Source organism: Salmo salar, chromosome ssa13, assembly GCF_905237065.1.
Source record: "Salmo salar chromosome ssa13, Ssal_v3.1, whole genome shotgun sequence".
Classification (NCBI taxonomy): domain Eukaryota; kingdom Metazoa; phylum Chordata; class Actinopteri; order Salmoniformes; family Salmonidae; genus Salmo; species Salmo salar.
The window spans coordinates 69479288-69497648 of NC_059454.1; the positions used below are offsets into that span (position 1 = coordinate 69479288).

The 18361-nt window shown below is 42.2% G+C and overlaps 1 protein-coding gene across 4 annotated transcripts in view; it reads right to left on the reverse strand.

Annotated features, from left to right (window-relative positions):
- Nucleotides 1-18361, reverse strand: part of LOC106567652 (roundabout homolog 3) — a 300880-nt gene that overhangs the window by 65253 nt on the left and 217266 nt on the right. For 3 of the 4 annotated variants that reach the window (XM_014137191.2, XM_014137190.2, XM_014137194.2), the window contains exons 3-7: nt 8160-8317; nt 1587-1707; nt 1171-1309; nt 825-952; nt 80-91 (exon numbers count right to left, since the gene is read on the reverse strand). In XM_014137191.2, the coding sequence (XP_013992666.1) occupies nt 80-91; nt 825-952; nt 1171-1309; nt 1587-1707; nt 8160-8317 (558 nt within the window). The remainder of the gene's footprint in view (nt 1-79; nt 92-824; nt 953-1170; nt 1310-1586; nt 1708-8159; nt 8318-18361) is intronic. The other variant, XM_014137193.2, reaches the window with a different exon arrangement.

The window sequence follows — 18361 nt, forward strand, 5'->3', positions numbered from 1 at the left end:
CGGAAGCAATCAGATCAATCCTTGTCCTTCACTCGACACACGCTACATGCAGAGAGATGAGATGAAATGGTGTACTTACTAAATGGACCCACTGAGACGGAGAGATGGAAGAAAATGGACCGGAGAGAAAAAAAGAGAGATGAATGAAAATGAGATGGGTCGAGTTGAGTCGAGACTTGAGGATGATTAAATGAGCAGTGCAGTCCAATGAACCAAGAATTAGTGTATCATGGTTAGATGATGTTTTACTAGTCAAGTCAGGAAGTGAAATTGAAACATTCTTATAGAAAATCAATGTCACGTTTCAAGTACATTTTTAAACTCTTTCTATTCATCGTCTGAATTGATTGAACTGAAATGGTATTGACCCCAATCCCTGGTATGAATAGGTATTATGATATGACGGCTATAGGTAAAAAAATTAAGGGATGAATGTGTAAAGGGAGAGGTGGAGATTGGGAATGAGAGGGCTCAGACTGAAAGAGATGTGCTCAAACAGAAACCCCTCTGGCTGTCTCCTCTAGTCTGAGTGTGTTGTAGACGAAACACACACACACACACACACACACACACACACACACACACACACACACACACACACACACTGGTATACCCCATTAATATTGCAGCTGCACTCTCCAAACTAAATCATCTCCCAACAGCCAATAATCTCCACACAACTCCATGCCATAAGCTCCTATTGGTGTATGTGCCTGTGTCTCTACTTATGTGCGTGTATGCATGTGTGTGTGTGCCACTCTGTACCAGTGAATGTGTTTTGCATGTCATGTGTGTGCATCCCCATGTGTTGTGCCCAGTCTTACCGTGAACCTGCAGGCTGCCCGATGCCTCTGCCTTTCCCACGCTGTTCTCAGACACACAGGTGTAGGTGCCCTCGTCCTCGGCCCGGACCTGAGTCAGACGCAAGCTGTGGTCACTGCGGATCTCTGACCTGCGACAACAACAGCAGCAGAGCAGAGCTGATAGGATGGTACTGTATGCTAACTGGGATCCATTCACCCTCATTGATTTCTGGTGACCAATGCTAATGTGATGCTGTGTGTGTGTGTGTGTGTGTGTGTGTGTGTGTGTGTGTGTGTGTGTGTGTGTGTGTGTGTGTGTGTGTGTGTGTGTGTGTGTGTGTGTATCTATCTTTGTGTGTGTCCTCACCTGCCACGAGGCAGCTCTCCCTCCTCTCTCCTCCAGCGGATGGTGGGGGCGGGGTCTCCATGGGCCTCACACAGGAAGTCCACCATGTCATCTGCCAGCACCACCTGGTTCACTGGACGCTTAACGAACATGGGCCGCTCTGACAGACGGACAAAGACAGAGATATGGTCAGAGAGAGAACAAGCTAAGTTAAGAAAGAAAGAGGGAGAAAAAGCAAAACAAGGAGAGAAAGATGGGGAGAGAAAAGAGGAGGGCAAGATAGGAGAGTGGAAGAAGTAGGGAAAAGATGATGAATTCACAGTAGAAGATAAAAACGTGAGAAACAGAGGGAGAAGAGGAAACACAGAGCATTTGAATGTGTTGAGGAGGAGAGCGAAAACGTAATATGTTGAAAGACATGTTGAAACTCCACTAACCAAACACCACTAGTTCTGCTGGGTCGCTGTCCCTTTCTCCCACCATATTGGTGCCCACACACACAAACATGCCCGCATCGCTCTTCCTCGTGTTTGAAATCATCAGCTTTCCTCCTCGGATCTATAGTTAAGGGGAAAGGAATTGGAAAGGAGGGAGAGAGGGGATAAAAAAACATGTTAGTCAAAAACACAGGAGCTTGGTGGCACCTTAATGGGGAGGACGGGCTCGTGGTAAAGGCTGGAGCAGAATAGGTGGAATGGTATCAAATACACATGGTTTAATGCCGTTGCAGCCATTATTATGAGTCGTCCTCCCCTCAGCAGCCTCCACTGGTTAAGAAGTAAGCCACAGTGTTCCCTTAAAAGCCACCACAGAGGGAAGAGTGATGATGTTATTGTCATGTCCCCAAGCCCATTCACTCTGTCATGTTATATATTGAGTAAACAACATTTTAGGCATTTGGTTATCCGTGTCTGATTATGGGTGTCTCCTTCTCTCTCACTTTCTCCCTCCATCGCTCTCTTATTCTCTCTCGCTCAATCTCTCTCCACAGCCCTAGCATCACATTGCCTCTCTCTATCTCACTCTCCCCCCTATATACCACCCTACTCTCTTTCTGTTTCTGTCTGTCTCTCTTTCTCCAACCTCACCTCACCCCTCCCCACTCTCTCTATTTCTCTCTTCCATAAATGTAGAATACATTAAACAAGAGCCTTCCCAGCTAGCACATTTGGTTCCTTGGAAGTTGTGGGAACGTATGTTTTTGGTTTCAGATTGGTTGTGGGAACGAAGCCATACGTTTCCTGACCAGTAAAACAGAAGGTTTTTTTAAACGTTCTGAGCGCAGAAGTGAACATTTTGCCTGTTCTGGGAACGTTTATTTTTAGGTTGCATGGAGGTTCTGAGAATGTTTTACTCTAGTTCATTGTAAGTTTTTCTGTGAGGTCTTATTAACACTCTGAGAAAATAAATTCTGTTTCAATAAAACTTTTTATAAAATGACTAGCTTATTTTGGGTTAACTTTTTTGAACTCTAAGCACAAATAGGACACGTGGAAATTAATTACATTAGGCATTAATCATGGAAATACATTTCTTTTTTATTGTGACAAGGCATCAGAGAGATTCAGACCTATAATCTCCTGTTCTATATCCATGGAATTAGTCCACTTCACCACCATGATGGAGCTAGCATGCTATGTTTTATTTTTTACCCATACAAAGCTGTTCATTTTAGTCTATTCAAACAGACCCCATTTCAGAAGGAAACAAGCACTCTCTAAGATCAGTTGTAGCCAATTAGTGGGTGCGGTCAACACACCTGAACACACTTAACAAGACAGAGGATAGAGAGTTTTGTTGATGCTGAGAACAGAATGTATATGTTTTTAAATAACATTCTTAGAGTGGTCTCTGAACGTTACTAAAGTTTTCTTGTGGTTTTTAACGTTCTCGGAACAATTTGAGAACATAACTTAAAATATAACTATGTGGAAACCTGTAGGAAATGTGCGTAAGTACAGAAATACCCACAGAAGAACATTGTTTCTTAAATGTTCTCTGAACTATTTATTAAATTAAATGTAAATGTTTGGTGGCAGGTAGCCTAGTGGTTAGAGTGTTGGGCCAGTAACCGAAAGGTTGCAAGATCAAATCCCCAAGGTAAAAAACTGTCGTTCTGCCCCTGAACAAGGAAGTTAGGCCATCACTGTAAATAAGAATTTGTTCATAACTGACTTGCCTAGTTAAATAAAAAAATGTTTAGGAAAGTTCCTAATGAAATACCAATAATATAATTGTTTTTATTTTGTGAAGTTCCTTAAATGTGCAGATAATTTTCCAAAGCCAAGCAACTATTGTGCACCACTCCCAGCAAGTTGTGGGAAGATTGTATGCAAATTAACCATAGGACAACCATGCTCTCACCAAACTCTACGAAACATGTGGCTCTAAGAATGTTATGTGCTAGCTGGGTTTTATTTAGATAAGTGACTGTGTGTAGTGTATTATATAGTGTATCTGAGTGCTTAAGGCCTCAGGGAGAGCAGAGGTTGTGGTGGGTCTGCTTCTGTTGTTGTGGTGGGCCTGCTTTTGTCATTACACCTTCAAATAGATTCAACTAAATGTGCTGTATAATCTATTCATTTCCGTCATTGCCGATAATCAAAAATCAATGCAATTCCATACACATGCTTGTCCATTATAGCATTGAGCATTTAACTGTCATACAGTATTGACCAGTGTTCAGCTGACAAACAAAGGGATACAACCATACAGTCTATGGATTAAACGCTTAAATGATAGAAAGATGAAACAGAGGTATAGATATAGGTATTCTAGGTTCTACTTGTATATACAGTTGAAGTTGGAAGTTTACATACACTTAGGTTGGAGTCATTAAAACTTGTTTTTCAATGACTTCACAAATTTCTTGTTAACAAACTATAGTTTTGGCAAGTCAGTCAGGACATCTACTTTGTGCATGACACAAGTAATTTTCCCAACAATTGTTTACGGACAGATTATTTCACTTATAATTCACTGTATCACAATTCCAGTTGGTCAGAAGTTTACACTAAATTGACTGTGCCTTTAAACAGCTTGGAAAATTCCAGAAAATGATGTCATGGCGTTAGAAGCTTCTGATAGGCTAATTGACATCATTTGAGTAAATTGGAGGTATCCCTGTGGATGTATTGCAAGGCCCACTTTCAAACTCAGTGCCTCTTTCCTTGACATCATGGGAAAATAAAAAAATATGAAACTTGCCACAACTTCCAAAGTAAGGACAACAAAGTCAAGGTATTGGAGTGGCCATCGCAAAGCCATGACCTCAACCTATAGAACATTTGTGGGCAGAACTGAAAAAGCGTGTGCGAGCAAGGAGGCCAACAAACCTGACTCAGTTACACCAGCTCCGTCAGGAGGAATGGGCCAAAATTCACCCAACTTATTGTGGGAAGCTTGTGGAAAGCTACCCAAAACGTTTGACCCAAGACAAACAATTTAAAGGCAATGCTACCAAATACTAATTGAGTGTATGTAAACTTCTGACCCACTGGGAATGCGATGAAAGAAATAAAAGCTGAAATAAAATATTCTCTCTGCTATTATTCTGACATTTCACATTCTTAAAATAAAGTGGTGATCCTAACTGACCTAAGACAGGGAATTTTTACTAGGATTAAATGTCAGGAATTGAAAAACTGAGTTTAAATGTATTTGGCTAAGGTGTATGTAAACTTCCGACTACAACTGTAGTTATACAGTGCCTTCAGAAAGTATTCATACCCTTTGAATTATTCCATATATTGTTGTGTTTCAGCCTGAATTCAAAATTGATCAAAAATATTAATATTTAGTTTGACGGTTCTGTATTTAAGAAGTATATAAATACACAAAAATGCAAGTTATTTAAAGGAAGCTCTATCCAATGAAAATCACATTTCATAAGACTTTCAACATGTGAGAAGAAAGAAAATCATAAAGTACAGTGTTAAAGTTCACAGCATATGAAGAGATTTTTACAAATCAAAAATGGTGTGCTGTGTCCTGATTGACCATAAAAAAAATGACGAATAAACACAAGGCCCCAGCTATCCCATGGTGGTGCATAGGGTTAATTATCTGACTGCAGTTCTGAAGATTGCACGTTCAATCCAAAATGTTCTGTAACCATGTTTCTTTAGAACAAATATGAAATTGAGGATCAGATATACTCTACTAAGAGAAGATATCTTTATTTTGTCCAGATTTATATATCCAGTCAGAAATGCAGAATTTAGACTTAATGTAATTGACTGTTCAACTTTAAAAAACACCTCAGATATAAAGCAAAAGTTATCCTAGATCAGCACTCATTACCTTGTAAATATGGGCCCAGAAGTATGCAGCATATAAAGAGGATGGGTGAAGTGATGGTGAATAGCCCAGTTACTAGTAGTTCCCTGGGTTAGTTACGTCTAAGAATGCTTAAAAGGCTATATACTGAAAAATTATGATGATGAAAGAGGGCTTCCCTGGTGGAGCAGAGGATGAAAGTCCTGGTTTGGCAACCAAATATTGTAGGTTCAAACCTCAAATGGGCAGATTGTCAAAATATGATTTGTAAAAAAAATATGGTTGTGATTAAATGTTTTTCAAATGTCCTATGAATTAAATTTAAATGCCATGTGTGTCTATATGAGTGATACTCAGTAATGTGTTTTATTGGATTTGCCCCAAACATAACACTTTGTATTCAGGACAAAAAGCTAATTGCTTTGCTGCATTTTCTTTGCAGTATTACTTTTGTGCCTTTCTGCAAACAGGGTGCATGTTTTGGAATATTTTTATTCTGTACAGGCTTCCTTCTTTTCATTTTGTCATTTAGGTTAGTATTGTGGAGTAACTACAATGTTGTTGATCCATCCTCAGATTTCTCCTATCACAGCCATTAAACTCTGTACGTGTTTTAAAGTCACCATTGGCCTCCCAGAGAAGTTTCTTTCCTCTCCAGCAACTGAGTTAGGAAAGACATCTGTATATTTGTCGTGACTGGGTGTGTTGATACACCATCCAAAGTGTGATTAATAACTTCACCATGCTCAAACGGCTATTCAATGTCTGCTTTTTATTTTATTTTCACCCATCTACCAACAGGTGCACTTCTTTGCAAGGCATTGGAAAACCTCCCTGTTCTTAGTGGTTTTAAATTCACTGCTCGACTAAGGGACCTGACAGATAACTGTATGTGTGGGGTACAGAGATGAGGTAGTCATTCAAAAATCATGTTAAACACCATTATTGCACACAGAGTCCATGCAACTTATTATTTTATCATTTTAAATTTAAACACAACAAAATTAAGAAAAAGTTAAAGGTTGTGAATACTTTCTGAAGGCGCTATATTATAGATATAATAGATAGACGGATATACAGTGCATTGGGAAAGTATTCAGACCCCTTGACTTTTTCCAAATTCTGTTACAGCTTATTCTAAAATGGATGAAATAAAAAAAAATCCTCATCAATCTACACACAATACCTCATAATGACAAAGCGAAAACAGGTTTTAAGATTTTTTTGCAAATTTATAAAAAAATACAAACAGAAATACCTTATTTACATAAGTATTCAGACCCTTTGCTATGAGACTCAAAATTGAGCTCAGGTGCATCCTGTTTTCATTGATCATCCTTGAGATGTTTCTACAACTTGATTGGAGTCCACCTGTGGAAAATGAAATTGATTTGACATGATTTGGAAAGGCACACAGCTGTCTATATAAGGTCCAACAGTTGACAGTGTATGTCAGAGCAAAAACTAAGCCATGAGGTCAAAGGAATTGTCCATAGAGCTCCAAGACAGGATTGTGTCGAGGCACAGATCTGGGGAAGGGTATCAAAACATGTCTGCAGCATTGAAGGTCCCCAAGAACACAGTGGCCTCCATCATTCTTATATGGAAGAAGAACCCCCAAGAACCCCCAAGACTCTTCCTAGAGCTGGCTCCATGACCAAACTGAGCAATCAGGGGAGAATGGCCATGGTCAGAGAGGTGACCAAGAACCAGAAGGTCACTCTGAAAGAGCTCCAGAGTTCCTCTGTGGAGATGGGAGAATCTTCCAGAAGGACAACCATCTCTGCAGCACTTCACCAATTAGGCCTTTATGGTAGAGTGGCCAGACAGAAGCCACTCCTCTGTAAAAAGCACATGACAGCCCGCTTGGAGTTTGCCAAAAGGCAGCTCAAGACTCTCAGACCATGAGAAACAAGATTATCTGGTCTGATGATTGAACTCTCTGGCCTGAATGCCAAGCGTCACGTCTGGAGGAAACCTGGCACCATCCCTACGGTGAAGCATGGTGGTGGCAGCATCATGTTGTGGGGATGTTTTTCAGTGGCATGGACTGAGAGACTAGTTAGGATCATGAACAATTTGAACGAAGCAAACTACAGAAAGATCCCTAATGAAAACCTGCTCCAGAGCACTCAGGACCTCAGACTGGGGCAAAGGTTCACCTTCCAACAGGACAACAACCCTAAGCACACAGCCAAGACAACACAGGAGTGGCTTCAGGGACAAGTCTCTGAATGTCCTTGAGTGGCCCAGCCAGAGCCCGGACTTGAACCCGATCGAACATCTCTGGAAAGACCTGAAAATAACTGTGCAGCGACGTTCCCCATCCAACCTGACAGAGCTTGAGAGAATCTGTAGAGAAGAATGGGAGAAACTCGCCAAATACAGGTTTGCCAAATTTGAGTGTCAAACCCAAAAAGACTTGAGGCTGTAATCGCTGCCAAAGGTGCTTCAACAAAGTACTGACTAAAGGGTCTGAATACTTATTTTTAAATTCGCTAAAATCTCTAAAAACCTGTTTTTGCTTTGTCATTATGGGCTATTGTGTGTAGATTGATGAGGGGTAAAAAAAACGATTTAATACATTTTAGAATAACGCTATAACGTAACAAAAGTCATGGGGTCTGAATACTTTCCGAATGCACTCTACAGGCCTCCTTTTTTGGATAGCCACAACAATGAAAGTATAGATGGACGAATCAGAGGTCTATATACAGATGGATAAGACTCACGGTTATCCTCTCGTCGTGGTCGTTGACCTTCATGTTGTTCCTCTTCCAGGAGATGGTGGGCTCTGGGTGGCCCCGCGGGGGGATGCACTCCATGACCGCCGGCTCCCCTGCCGCCACGACTACGTCACTGGGTGTCTGCCTGAAGTCATCCCTCAAGACTGGAGGTAAGAGAGGGGAGGGAGAGCAGGGTTGATTGTTATTATACAGCAAACATTCATTATTATAATTAGCTTTGGCAATTTTCGTACATATTTATTGCCAATAAAGCACAATTGCAGATTGAATTGAATAGAGAGAGGGTGATACAGAGTACTACGCCTACTTCCCAATTCCAAACCAACCCCTAACCCCCTAAGCACCTTGTGTTGATGTAATACAATTGGAGAGGTAATAGCAAGATCATAATAGCTCTGCTTTTCCCTCTGTAAGGGAGAGTCACAAAGATACCTTGAAAGTCCACATCAGAAATCGTAAGTTAGGATAGTCTACCACATCTTTCACTGTGCAGGGTGGCTGCATGAATGCATTATAATGTAGTCTAAGTTTCATGTGTAAGTACGAACTGTATGCCATAAAGCCTTGTGCTGTCTCCGCTATCAAGTCTTGTTAAAAAAAGGGTGAATGCAAAACAGATGAAATTCAACATGCAAGAGCGGCTCTCAGTGTATGATTTAGTTGAATGACCCAAAGCCCCTCAATACTGGTATAATAATGATATGACTTGTGATAACAAAAAAATTGGTGTGTGTGTATGTTGCCTTCCTATGGTCTTCATTGACTCAGTGTCCTGAGTGTGTGTGTGTGCGTGTGTGTGTGCATGCGCGTGTGTGTGTGTGTGTGTGTGTGCGTGTTGCCTCCCTATGGTTTTCATTTACTCAGTGTCCTGAGTGTGTGTGTGTGCGTGTGCGTGTGTGTATGTGTGCGTGCGTGTGGCCTAGCGGCTCATCAATAATGGACAGGCTCCTTTCTGACACAAGGTGGATGAATTATTCAATTGGCCTAACACACTCCCCAGACACACACACATCCATATGCATGAGACAGAAATACAAACACTTACAGAACATACAAAAGAGACAAACATGTACACACACCTGCACACAACAAGACAACAGCTTATAGAAATACGAACTCACAAACACACATACAACCACGCACACCAACAACATCAACTCTACCAATAATAACCAACCACCATCTATCAAACCACACCTACAGGCCAGATGCAATCAACCATCAACCCTTCTTCCCTCAATCTGTATTCCCATTGAATTACTCTTTATCAGATTCTTCTGCACCTCTTCGCCACTTCCATTAGTGTAGTCTGCTGCTCTCCCTCCGTATCTCTCTGAATTGACCCGCATTCAATCGTTATTTCACTCTGCCACTATCCAATTGGTGCCTGGCTATGCCCTTAAGCTAGCGCCAGAGGATAAAGTTTCAGTGAGGATAAAGTTTATGAGGAGAAGGGATATTGCTTTGGACTCGATCCAATATACTGTAATGCCAGGCTGCTGATGATATGGATTAAACTGAATGGAGTCTGTTGGAAAATGGCAGTAGCCCGTATCAGTGTGTTAAAAATAACTATGAGGATAGTGGAGTTGGTATTTGTTCGTATTTCACTTAAGCCACAAGTGGCTAGTGATTGGAGACGATTGGACAGAGGTCTAGGTAGTTTCAGTGCTTTGGGTAGAAGTTGCCCTTAATGACAGATCTAGAGTCATCTTATCATCTGTTAGTCCCAACTTTAACCATTGGGAGTAAAAATGGGAGTATATGACCTTGGATCAGCGCTTAGGGGTAACTTCAACCCTCAGTGTCAACAAGGTGTGTGTGTGTCAGCCAAACACATGAAGACCTGAATAACCAGCTCACTGAGAGGCCTGCGGAGGCCAATCATAATTTGGTCTCATGCGAACAACAAAACAAGACACTGTCTTTCATTCAGTGGCAGTGCTTACCCTGTGATAATCTAATAAGAAAAGCTGTTATGAAAAGCTGTTTCATCCTTTTTTATCTGTTTTCTTTAAAGGTTTTTTTATGCTCAACATCTCAAAATGTGCTAAAACTGCATCAAAACGTGTTAGGGTATTCATGCCTTCCTTCCCATCAATTCAAATCCATTCAAATCTGGCGGCAATCGCGGCCGTTCCTGATTCCAGTCACTGTCGATAAACAGCATAGGCCTCGCTGCTTTGCCTAGCTTCATTTGTTGCATTGAGACGATTTCCTATTTTGTGCATGCGTATTGCGTGTGTGGGTAAGCTCTGTTCATTTGGCCGTGTCTACATAATTTGGCGCCCGCATCCCTTGAAAATATTGAAGCTAGCTAGAAAAAGACAAATGTACACTGTACTGCACCCCAAACGTTTTCAAGTTGGATTTCCAAGGATAACTTGGTATAATTCCGAGAGGGAGACCAACACCTGCACTTCCTAACCATCAGAGGAAGGGACAGAAAATCATCTGATCTAATGTACCATACTGGCCCTGACAAAGCAGCCTGGTACACAGCCAATCAGAGATGAGAGGAATGTTTTACAGTATTTTGGACATTATCAGTGTTCAAATGGAAGCCAGGTTTGATCATTTTAGGGCTCCTGAGTGGCGCAGTGGCCTAATGCACTGCATCTCAGTGCTAGAGGTGTCACTACAGACCCTGGTTTGATCCCGGGCTGTATCACAACTGGCTATGATCGGGAGTCCCATAAGGCGGCGCATAATCGGCCCAACGTCATCCTGGTTAGGGTAGGGTTTGGCTGGGGTAGGGCTCTTTGTAAAATAACTGACTTGCCTAGTTAAATAAAGGTTAAAAAAAGTGTCCTCCTTGGCCATGAAACACTGTCACACTGAGAGGTTCAGCCTGAAGGACAGACGAATTGGCTTCATTTAAAAGTAAAGGTAGGCCTAATTAATTTCCTTTACCTTTGCAATTTGAGGGTTAGGCTATTGTTTAAATGAACATGAAAATACACAACATCCCTTTGATGCATTTGATTTATAAAGCTAGAATTTCGTTTTGATTAGACACTTTTTGGACGTTTTAAACTGAATTTTTCAGTCATTTCGATTGTTGATATGGAAATGTTGTTAGAACCTTAATTATAATATACATTTGAAATTGGAAGTTTACAAACACTTAGGTTGGAGTCATTAAAACTAATTTTTCAATCACTCCACAAATTTCTTGTTAACAAACTATAGTTTTGGCAAGTCGGTTACGACATCTACTTGTGCACGACACAAATAATTTTTCCAACAATTGTTTACAGACAGATTATTTCACTTATAATTTACTGTATCACAATTAATTCCAGTGGGTCAGAAGTTTACATACACTAAGTTGACTGTGCCTTTAAATAGCTTGGAAAATTCCAGAAAATGATGTCATGGTGTTAAAAGCTTCTGATAGGCTAATTGACATTTGAGTCAATTGGAGGTGTACCTGTGGATGTATTTCAAGGCCTACCTTCAACCTCAATGCCTCTTCGCTTGACATCATGGGAAAATCAAAAGAAATCAGCCAAGACCTCAGAAAAAAATGGTAGATCTCCACAAGTCTGGTTCATCCTTGAGAGCAATTTCCAAACGCCTGAAGGTACCACGTTCATCTATACAAACAATAGTACGCAAGTATAAACACCATGGGACCACGCAGCTGTCATACCACTCAGGAAGGAGACGCGTTCTGTCTCCGAGAGATGAATGTACTTTTGTGCGAAAAGTGCAAATCAATCCCAGAACAACAGCAAAGGACCTTGTGAAGATGCTGGAGGAAACCGTTACAAAAGTATCTATATCCAGAGTAAAACGAGTGCTACATCGACGGAACCTGCACATGGAGGGACAAAGATCATACTTTTTGGAGAATTGTCCTCTGGTCTGATGAAACAAAAATAGAACTGTTTGGCCATAATGACCATCGTTTTGTTTGGAGGAAAAAGGTGGAGGCTTGCAACCCGAAGAACACCATCCCAACCGTGAAGCATGGGGGTGGCAGCATCATGTTGTGGGGGTGCTTGGCATCATGAGGGAGGAAAATTATGTGGATATATTGAAGCAACATCTCAAGACATCAGTCAGGAAGTTAAAGCTTGGTCGCAAATGGGTCTTCCAAATGGACAGTGACCACAAGCCTACTTCCAAAATTGTGGCAATTTTGGCTTAAGGACAACAAAATCAAGGTATTGGAGTGGCCATCACAAAGCCCTGACCTCAATCCTATAGAACATTTGTGGGCAGAACTGAAAAAGCATGTGTGTGAAAAGATGCCTACAAACCTGACTCAGTTACACCAGCTCTGTCAGGAGGAAGGGGCCAAAATTCACCCAACTTATTGTGGGAAGCTTGTGGAAGGCTACCCAAAACGCTTGACCCAAGTTAAACAATTTAAAGGCAATGTTACCAAATACTTATTGAGTGTATGTAAACTTCTGACCCACTGGGAATGTGACGAAATAAATAAAAAGCTGAAATAAATCATTCTCTCTACTATTATTCTGACATTTCACATTCTTAAAATAAAGTGGTGATCCTAACTGACCTAAAACAGAACAATTTTACTAGGATTAAATGTCAGGAATTGTGTGGAAAAACTGAATTTAAATGTATTTGGCTAGGGTGTATGTAAACTTCCGAATTTAACTGTATATATTTGTGTGTAATAACATTTCACATAATAATAATATTATTATGTGTGTGTGTGTGTGTGTGTGTGTGTGTGTGTGTGTACGGTGCTTTGGAAGAATTGTAAATGCTTTGTGAAAGGCTAAGGCGTTTGCTTTTCAATCTTTTCGAATTAAATGTGTCTATATATTGACCTTTTTGGCTCAGTTGAGTAGTGTGTCATTTTGTCGGTTGATATGAAATATGCCGCTATCAGAGGCCATCGCTAGTGTATCCTGGTTACATTCGTATTTACATTTGGGGATTTTTTTTAATATAATTTAGGTTTCTAGCCTATGTCACTCTGGTTGTTGGAGCTATCTATTGTATGGTGAACTTGGGCTTCATCAACGTTTATTTGTGATTACATCTGGCATTGATAATCGCCAGTGCCTACCCAGACACCAACCGCACCGCACGTAACTGCTCTCTCCCCCTTCTCTCTTCCCCTTCTCTCCCTCTCTCTCCCTCTCTCTCATGTTCTCTATCCGCCTATTAATAATGCATGAATGATCTGCCTGTAAGGTGTCTTTGGTCAGTCACCCCCCCCCCCGATCCTTCATTCCCCTGATCCCTTTTTCTCCCCTCATCTCTCTTAAGCCTCTTGCTTGCGGTCGCAACCTGAAGGCATTTTCTCTCTCTCTCTCTCTCTCTCTCTCTCTCTCTCTCCTTGTTCTTTCTCTCCTTCTCTTTTTGAGTCCCTATCAGGTTTCAGGTGTGATCCAGGCTTTTGTTGTTCCCAGATGAGATCTTGACATACAGTGGCCTACCTAAAGAGGCCAAAGCCACACTTGCCTTCGAGCTAGCAGCCTGGCCTAAGCCACTCTAGGGATTTGGAGGGGGTGGGTGGGTGGGGGGGTACCTGAAACTATGAGAGGGATCACTGTCTAACCCCAGGCTCCTTTCCTTCTCAAATATTACCCCTTAACCCCCTTTTTGTAAAATGGACCTTGCCAAAAATTAGCTTTCACGTCAGCTTCTGTCCCACAGTTAGCCGATGGGAAACTTGTGAAAATAGGGGGTGTCTTCGCTTCTAAAGTTACTCAGCTTTCTACACAAAATCGCACACTCATCTTTGAAAATATGAGTGAATTTAAGATTGGGACATCAAGGCTGGTAGATGATTTATTGATGTGTGAGAGAGTCATGGGGGTGAATGTGTTGCATACGTTATGATGACCTGATTAGTAATATTCAGAAATCATATCAATCCGTAGACGTTCTCACTACGTCCACACTGAACCTTCTCCCATGAGTATCGAAAGTGCGGAGCAGTCAAATCTGCCAGTAAAATGATCTGAGGAAAGATTTCCATCCAAAAAGTGTTCCTCCAAAAAATGGAAGGCAAGTTGGAAGGCATTAATTGCAACAGAGCTCAATTATTATATTGTCTACTACTCAGATATTCAGATTAAAAATCTTAAAGAAACACTCCTAAAAAGCATCACTATTCCTTAGCGAACCGAGAAAACGTGTTTTCCCTCATTTCTCACTTAGTGTGAGTCAGACTAATTAACACTAGACTAATTCTGAACACTCCACCAGGGACGGAGGTGGTGACTGTTATTTCTCACTATTACACGAGGAAAACACTAGTGTTGACTCAGTGTTGAAAACAGCTCACAGGTGTGTCCCGTTTCAGGACCCGGCAACTGATTGAATAGAGAGTGATGGTAGGTCCCAATTCAGTACCCTAAAACGGATTGAATAGAGAGCGATGGTAGGTCCCATTTCAGTACCCTGCAACTGCCTTGTTTTACAGTAATGAATTCCTCTCAAACTCAATCTACAGATCTTTAAGGGACCAATCTGTGTGTGTGTACTTATACATGCGTGTGAGTGTATGTGCTTACCCTGGGGGGTTGTGTTGGTCATTAACACTGTAATTTAGCCACTAATGTCCCCGCAATGTCACCCCAGCAGGGTGGATCTGAACTTAATCTGATTAATGACAACTCGCTCCTATAATGAAGGATGAGAAAAGCCAAAACCTGAAGACATTACCATAACCATCCTTATGGGGACACTCTTCTATGTCATGACTAACCTCCCTTATGAGGACACTCTTTATCTATACTGATGATGGGTTACCTCCCTTATGAGGACTCCCTATCTCTGTCAATGGGGCCCTCTCATCGCTTACGTTTGTGATCATTTCTCCAAATGTCAAGATAGCGTGGCGTCCCTTCTTGAGTGTGTGTGTGTGTTTGTGCGTGGGTGCGTGCGTGCGTGTCTACATAAATCAGCGTGTGTTGTTTATAAACAAGGTTATACCAGATTGGAGTGTCAGATTGAGAGAGAATTGGGGATGTGTTTTATTTCCACCCAACAGTGCCACAGAGATATATGCTGGAAGAGAGGTTTTCTGGGGTGAATAAATGGTGAATTAACTGTTGAGACTGGTGTTTAACCGCTCACACCACACACACAGCTCCTGACCTTATCCCAACATATCAACCTTAACCCAACCTTCATTAACCCAGACCAAAACAGTGTACCACCAAAACTACTTAGGGACCCGTCCATTCACAGCATGTGGTTTGGGGGAACCTATTTAGCTTGCTACTTCCCGGGTCTGGACTGGAGTGCCACAAGGTTAGGGAAAGCTTGAGTTGACCTGGCACACCCTATGCAAGGGGCCCTTGCGCCTAGATCCCTGGATCCCTCTCCTCGCTCTCCTTCCTCATCTTGGCTTCACTGGATGCATCCCAAATGGCAGACTATTGCCTATTTAGTACACTACTTTTGACCAGGGCCCATAAACCAGCAGCTTTGAGAAAAGAGGGCTCCACAGAAACTTGATTAAGCACTGACAATTACCCATAAAGCCCCTGTGGGGCAAGATTAAGCAGATGACCCTTGACCCGCCAGTACTGACGCCCCCTTGGGGGAAGCCTCTCAACAAAGCCAGGTATAATCCCTACCCCAGGGCCTGCACGGTCCACTTCAATTAGGAGGGGGAAACACACACACACAGAGCGGGACAAACCACACAAGCCGAGAGACATGCACACACACAGACACAGATATGCCAAAAAAACACACACACAGATACACACAAGCATTGCTTATAAACAAAACACATGAATAGACTGTATGAGAAAGGTAGACCCTAATGAAGGAAACCCCATTCCATCTATCGCCTTTTCTGTGTTTAAATGAGCTAGCTCTTTTACAGTCAACAATCACAAGGCAGATCTGTTTGAGTTAGCTGTCAACGTGCGTCTCTCAGCCAATGTAGCTGTTTGTGTACACTAATAACAAATACAGCAATCATACAAAATCACAAATAACAAGTCTAAGCTTACCACTCTGTCATCTACATGCAAACATATCCATTACATTGAATCAAACAAAGAAAATCAACAATATCAACATTGTGTATTTATAATATCAATCTCTTCACCAGTGACCGGCGAATGACTCTTTGCGATGTGTCACACTTAAAATATGCCCCCACTACAATGACACTATTCAATGTCAGGTCCTTGCTAATATATCAGTGCATTGTTTGTGCTCATGATTTGACATAAATGCTCGGGGCTGGCAGGCGGCTCACTTTTAATTAAAAATCCACTTTATCGTTATCATCAAATGTTCATCACATTCATCAGATGTTCAGGAAGATGCTTGTGTGTGTTTTTCCCTCCTGACAAGTCATTTTCAGCAGCCCTAGGGCTGGGCGATATGACGATATATATCGTGTGACGATAGAAAGACCTCTAGCGTTTCATATTGTGCTCTATCGTTTATTTCGTTCTAGCGCAAATCACACTCTTTACGGCAATATTTTTGGTCAATTGGACGACGCTTTGCGTTCTTCCACACATGCCGTATGGAAGGAAATGTGCAACACAAACAAACATGGAAGAGAGTGAACGTGACACAGAGCCACGGAGCTCGTACCTAAAAAAGGGGCTACTTCGGTCGCATGGATGTGGTTTGGGTATGAAAAGTCTGACACGGACCAGAAAACCGTCCACTGCAAAATATGCCGCAGGCCGGTCCCGACAACAGGCTCAAACACCACTAACCTCTTTTACCACCTACGCAAGAATCATGTGAAACAGTACGGAGAGAGTCTACGGATGAGACCCCAAAAAAGTACAGTCGAGTGCTCAAAACAAACTTTTGCCCGCGGCATATGGCAAAGAATCAAGAAGATGGAAGGAGAAAACAGCTGCCGTTACAACTTACATCTGCAAAGACATGGCCCCAATTTACACGTCGAGAAACGGGGGTTTCGTGAGTTGGTGCTAACACTCGACCCAAGGTACCAAATGCAAATTGATATGTGACACGTATTAATGCCAAAATAACATGCCAAAACAGGCAAGCTACCAAAATGTTTTATATATATATATATATATATATATATATATATATATATATATATATATATATATATATATATATATATATATATACTGCTCCAAAAAATAAAGGGAACACTTAAACAACACAATGTAACTCCAAGTCAATCACTCTTCTGTGAAATCAAACTGTCCACTTAGGAAGCAACACTGATTGACAATACATTCCACATGCTGTTGTGCAAATGGAATAGACAACAGGTGGAAATTATAGGCAATTTGCAAGACACCCCCAATAAAGGAGTGGTTCTGCAGGTGGGGACCACAGACCACTTCTCAGTTCCTATGCTTCCTGGCTGATGTTTTGGTCACTTTTGAATGCTGGCGGTGCTTTCACTCTAGTGGTAGCATGAGACGGAGTCTACAACCCACACAAGTGGCTCAAGTAGTGCAGCTCATCCAGGATGGCACATCAATGCGAGCTGTGGCAAGAAGGTTTGCTGTGTCTGTCAGCGTAGTGTCCAGAGCATGGAGGCGCTACCAGGAGAGAGGCCAGTACATCAGGAGACGTGGAGGAGGACGTAGGAGGGCAACAACCCAGCAGCAGGACCGCTACCTCCACCTTTGCGCAAGGAGGAGCAGGAGGAGCACTGCCAGAGCCCTGCAAAATGACCTCCAGCAGGCCACAAATGTGCATGTGTCTGCTCAAACGGTCAGAAACAGACTCCATGAGGGTGGTATGAGGGCCCGACGTCCACAGGTGGGGGTTGTGCTTACAGCCCAACACCGTGCAGGACATTTGGCATTTGCCAGAGAACACCAAGATTGGCAAATTCGCCACTGGCGCCCTGTGCTTTTCACAGATGAAAGCAGGTTCACACTGAACACGTGACAGACGTGACAGAGTCTGGAAACGCCGTGGAGAACGTTCTGCTGCCTGCAACATCCTCCAGCATGACCGGTTTGGCGGTGGGTCAGTCATGGTGTGGGGTGGCATTTCTTTGGGGGGCCGCACAGCCCTCCATGTGCTCGCCAGAGGTAACCTGACTGCCATTAGGTACCGAGATGAGATCCTCAGACCCCTTGTGAGACCATATGCTGGTGCGGTTGGCCCTGGGTTCCTCCTAATGCAAGACAATGCTAGACCTCATGTGGCTGGAGTGTGTCAGCAGTTCCTGCAAGAGGAAGGCATTGATGCTATTGACTGGCCCGCCCGTTCCC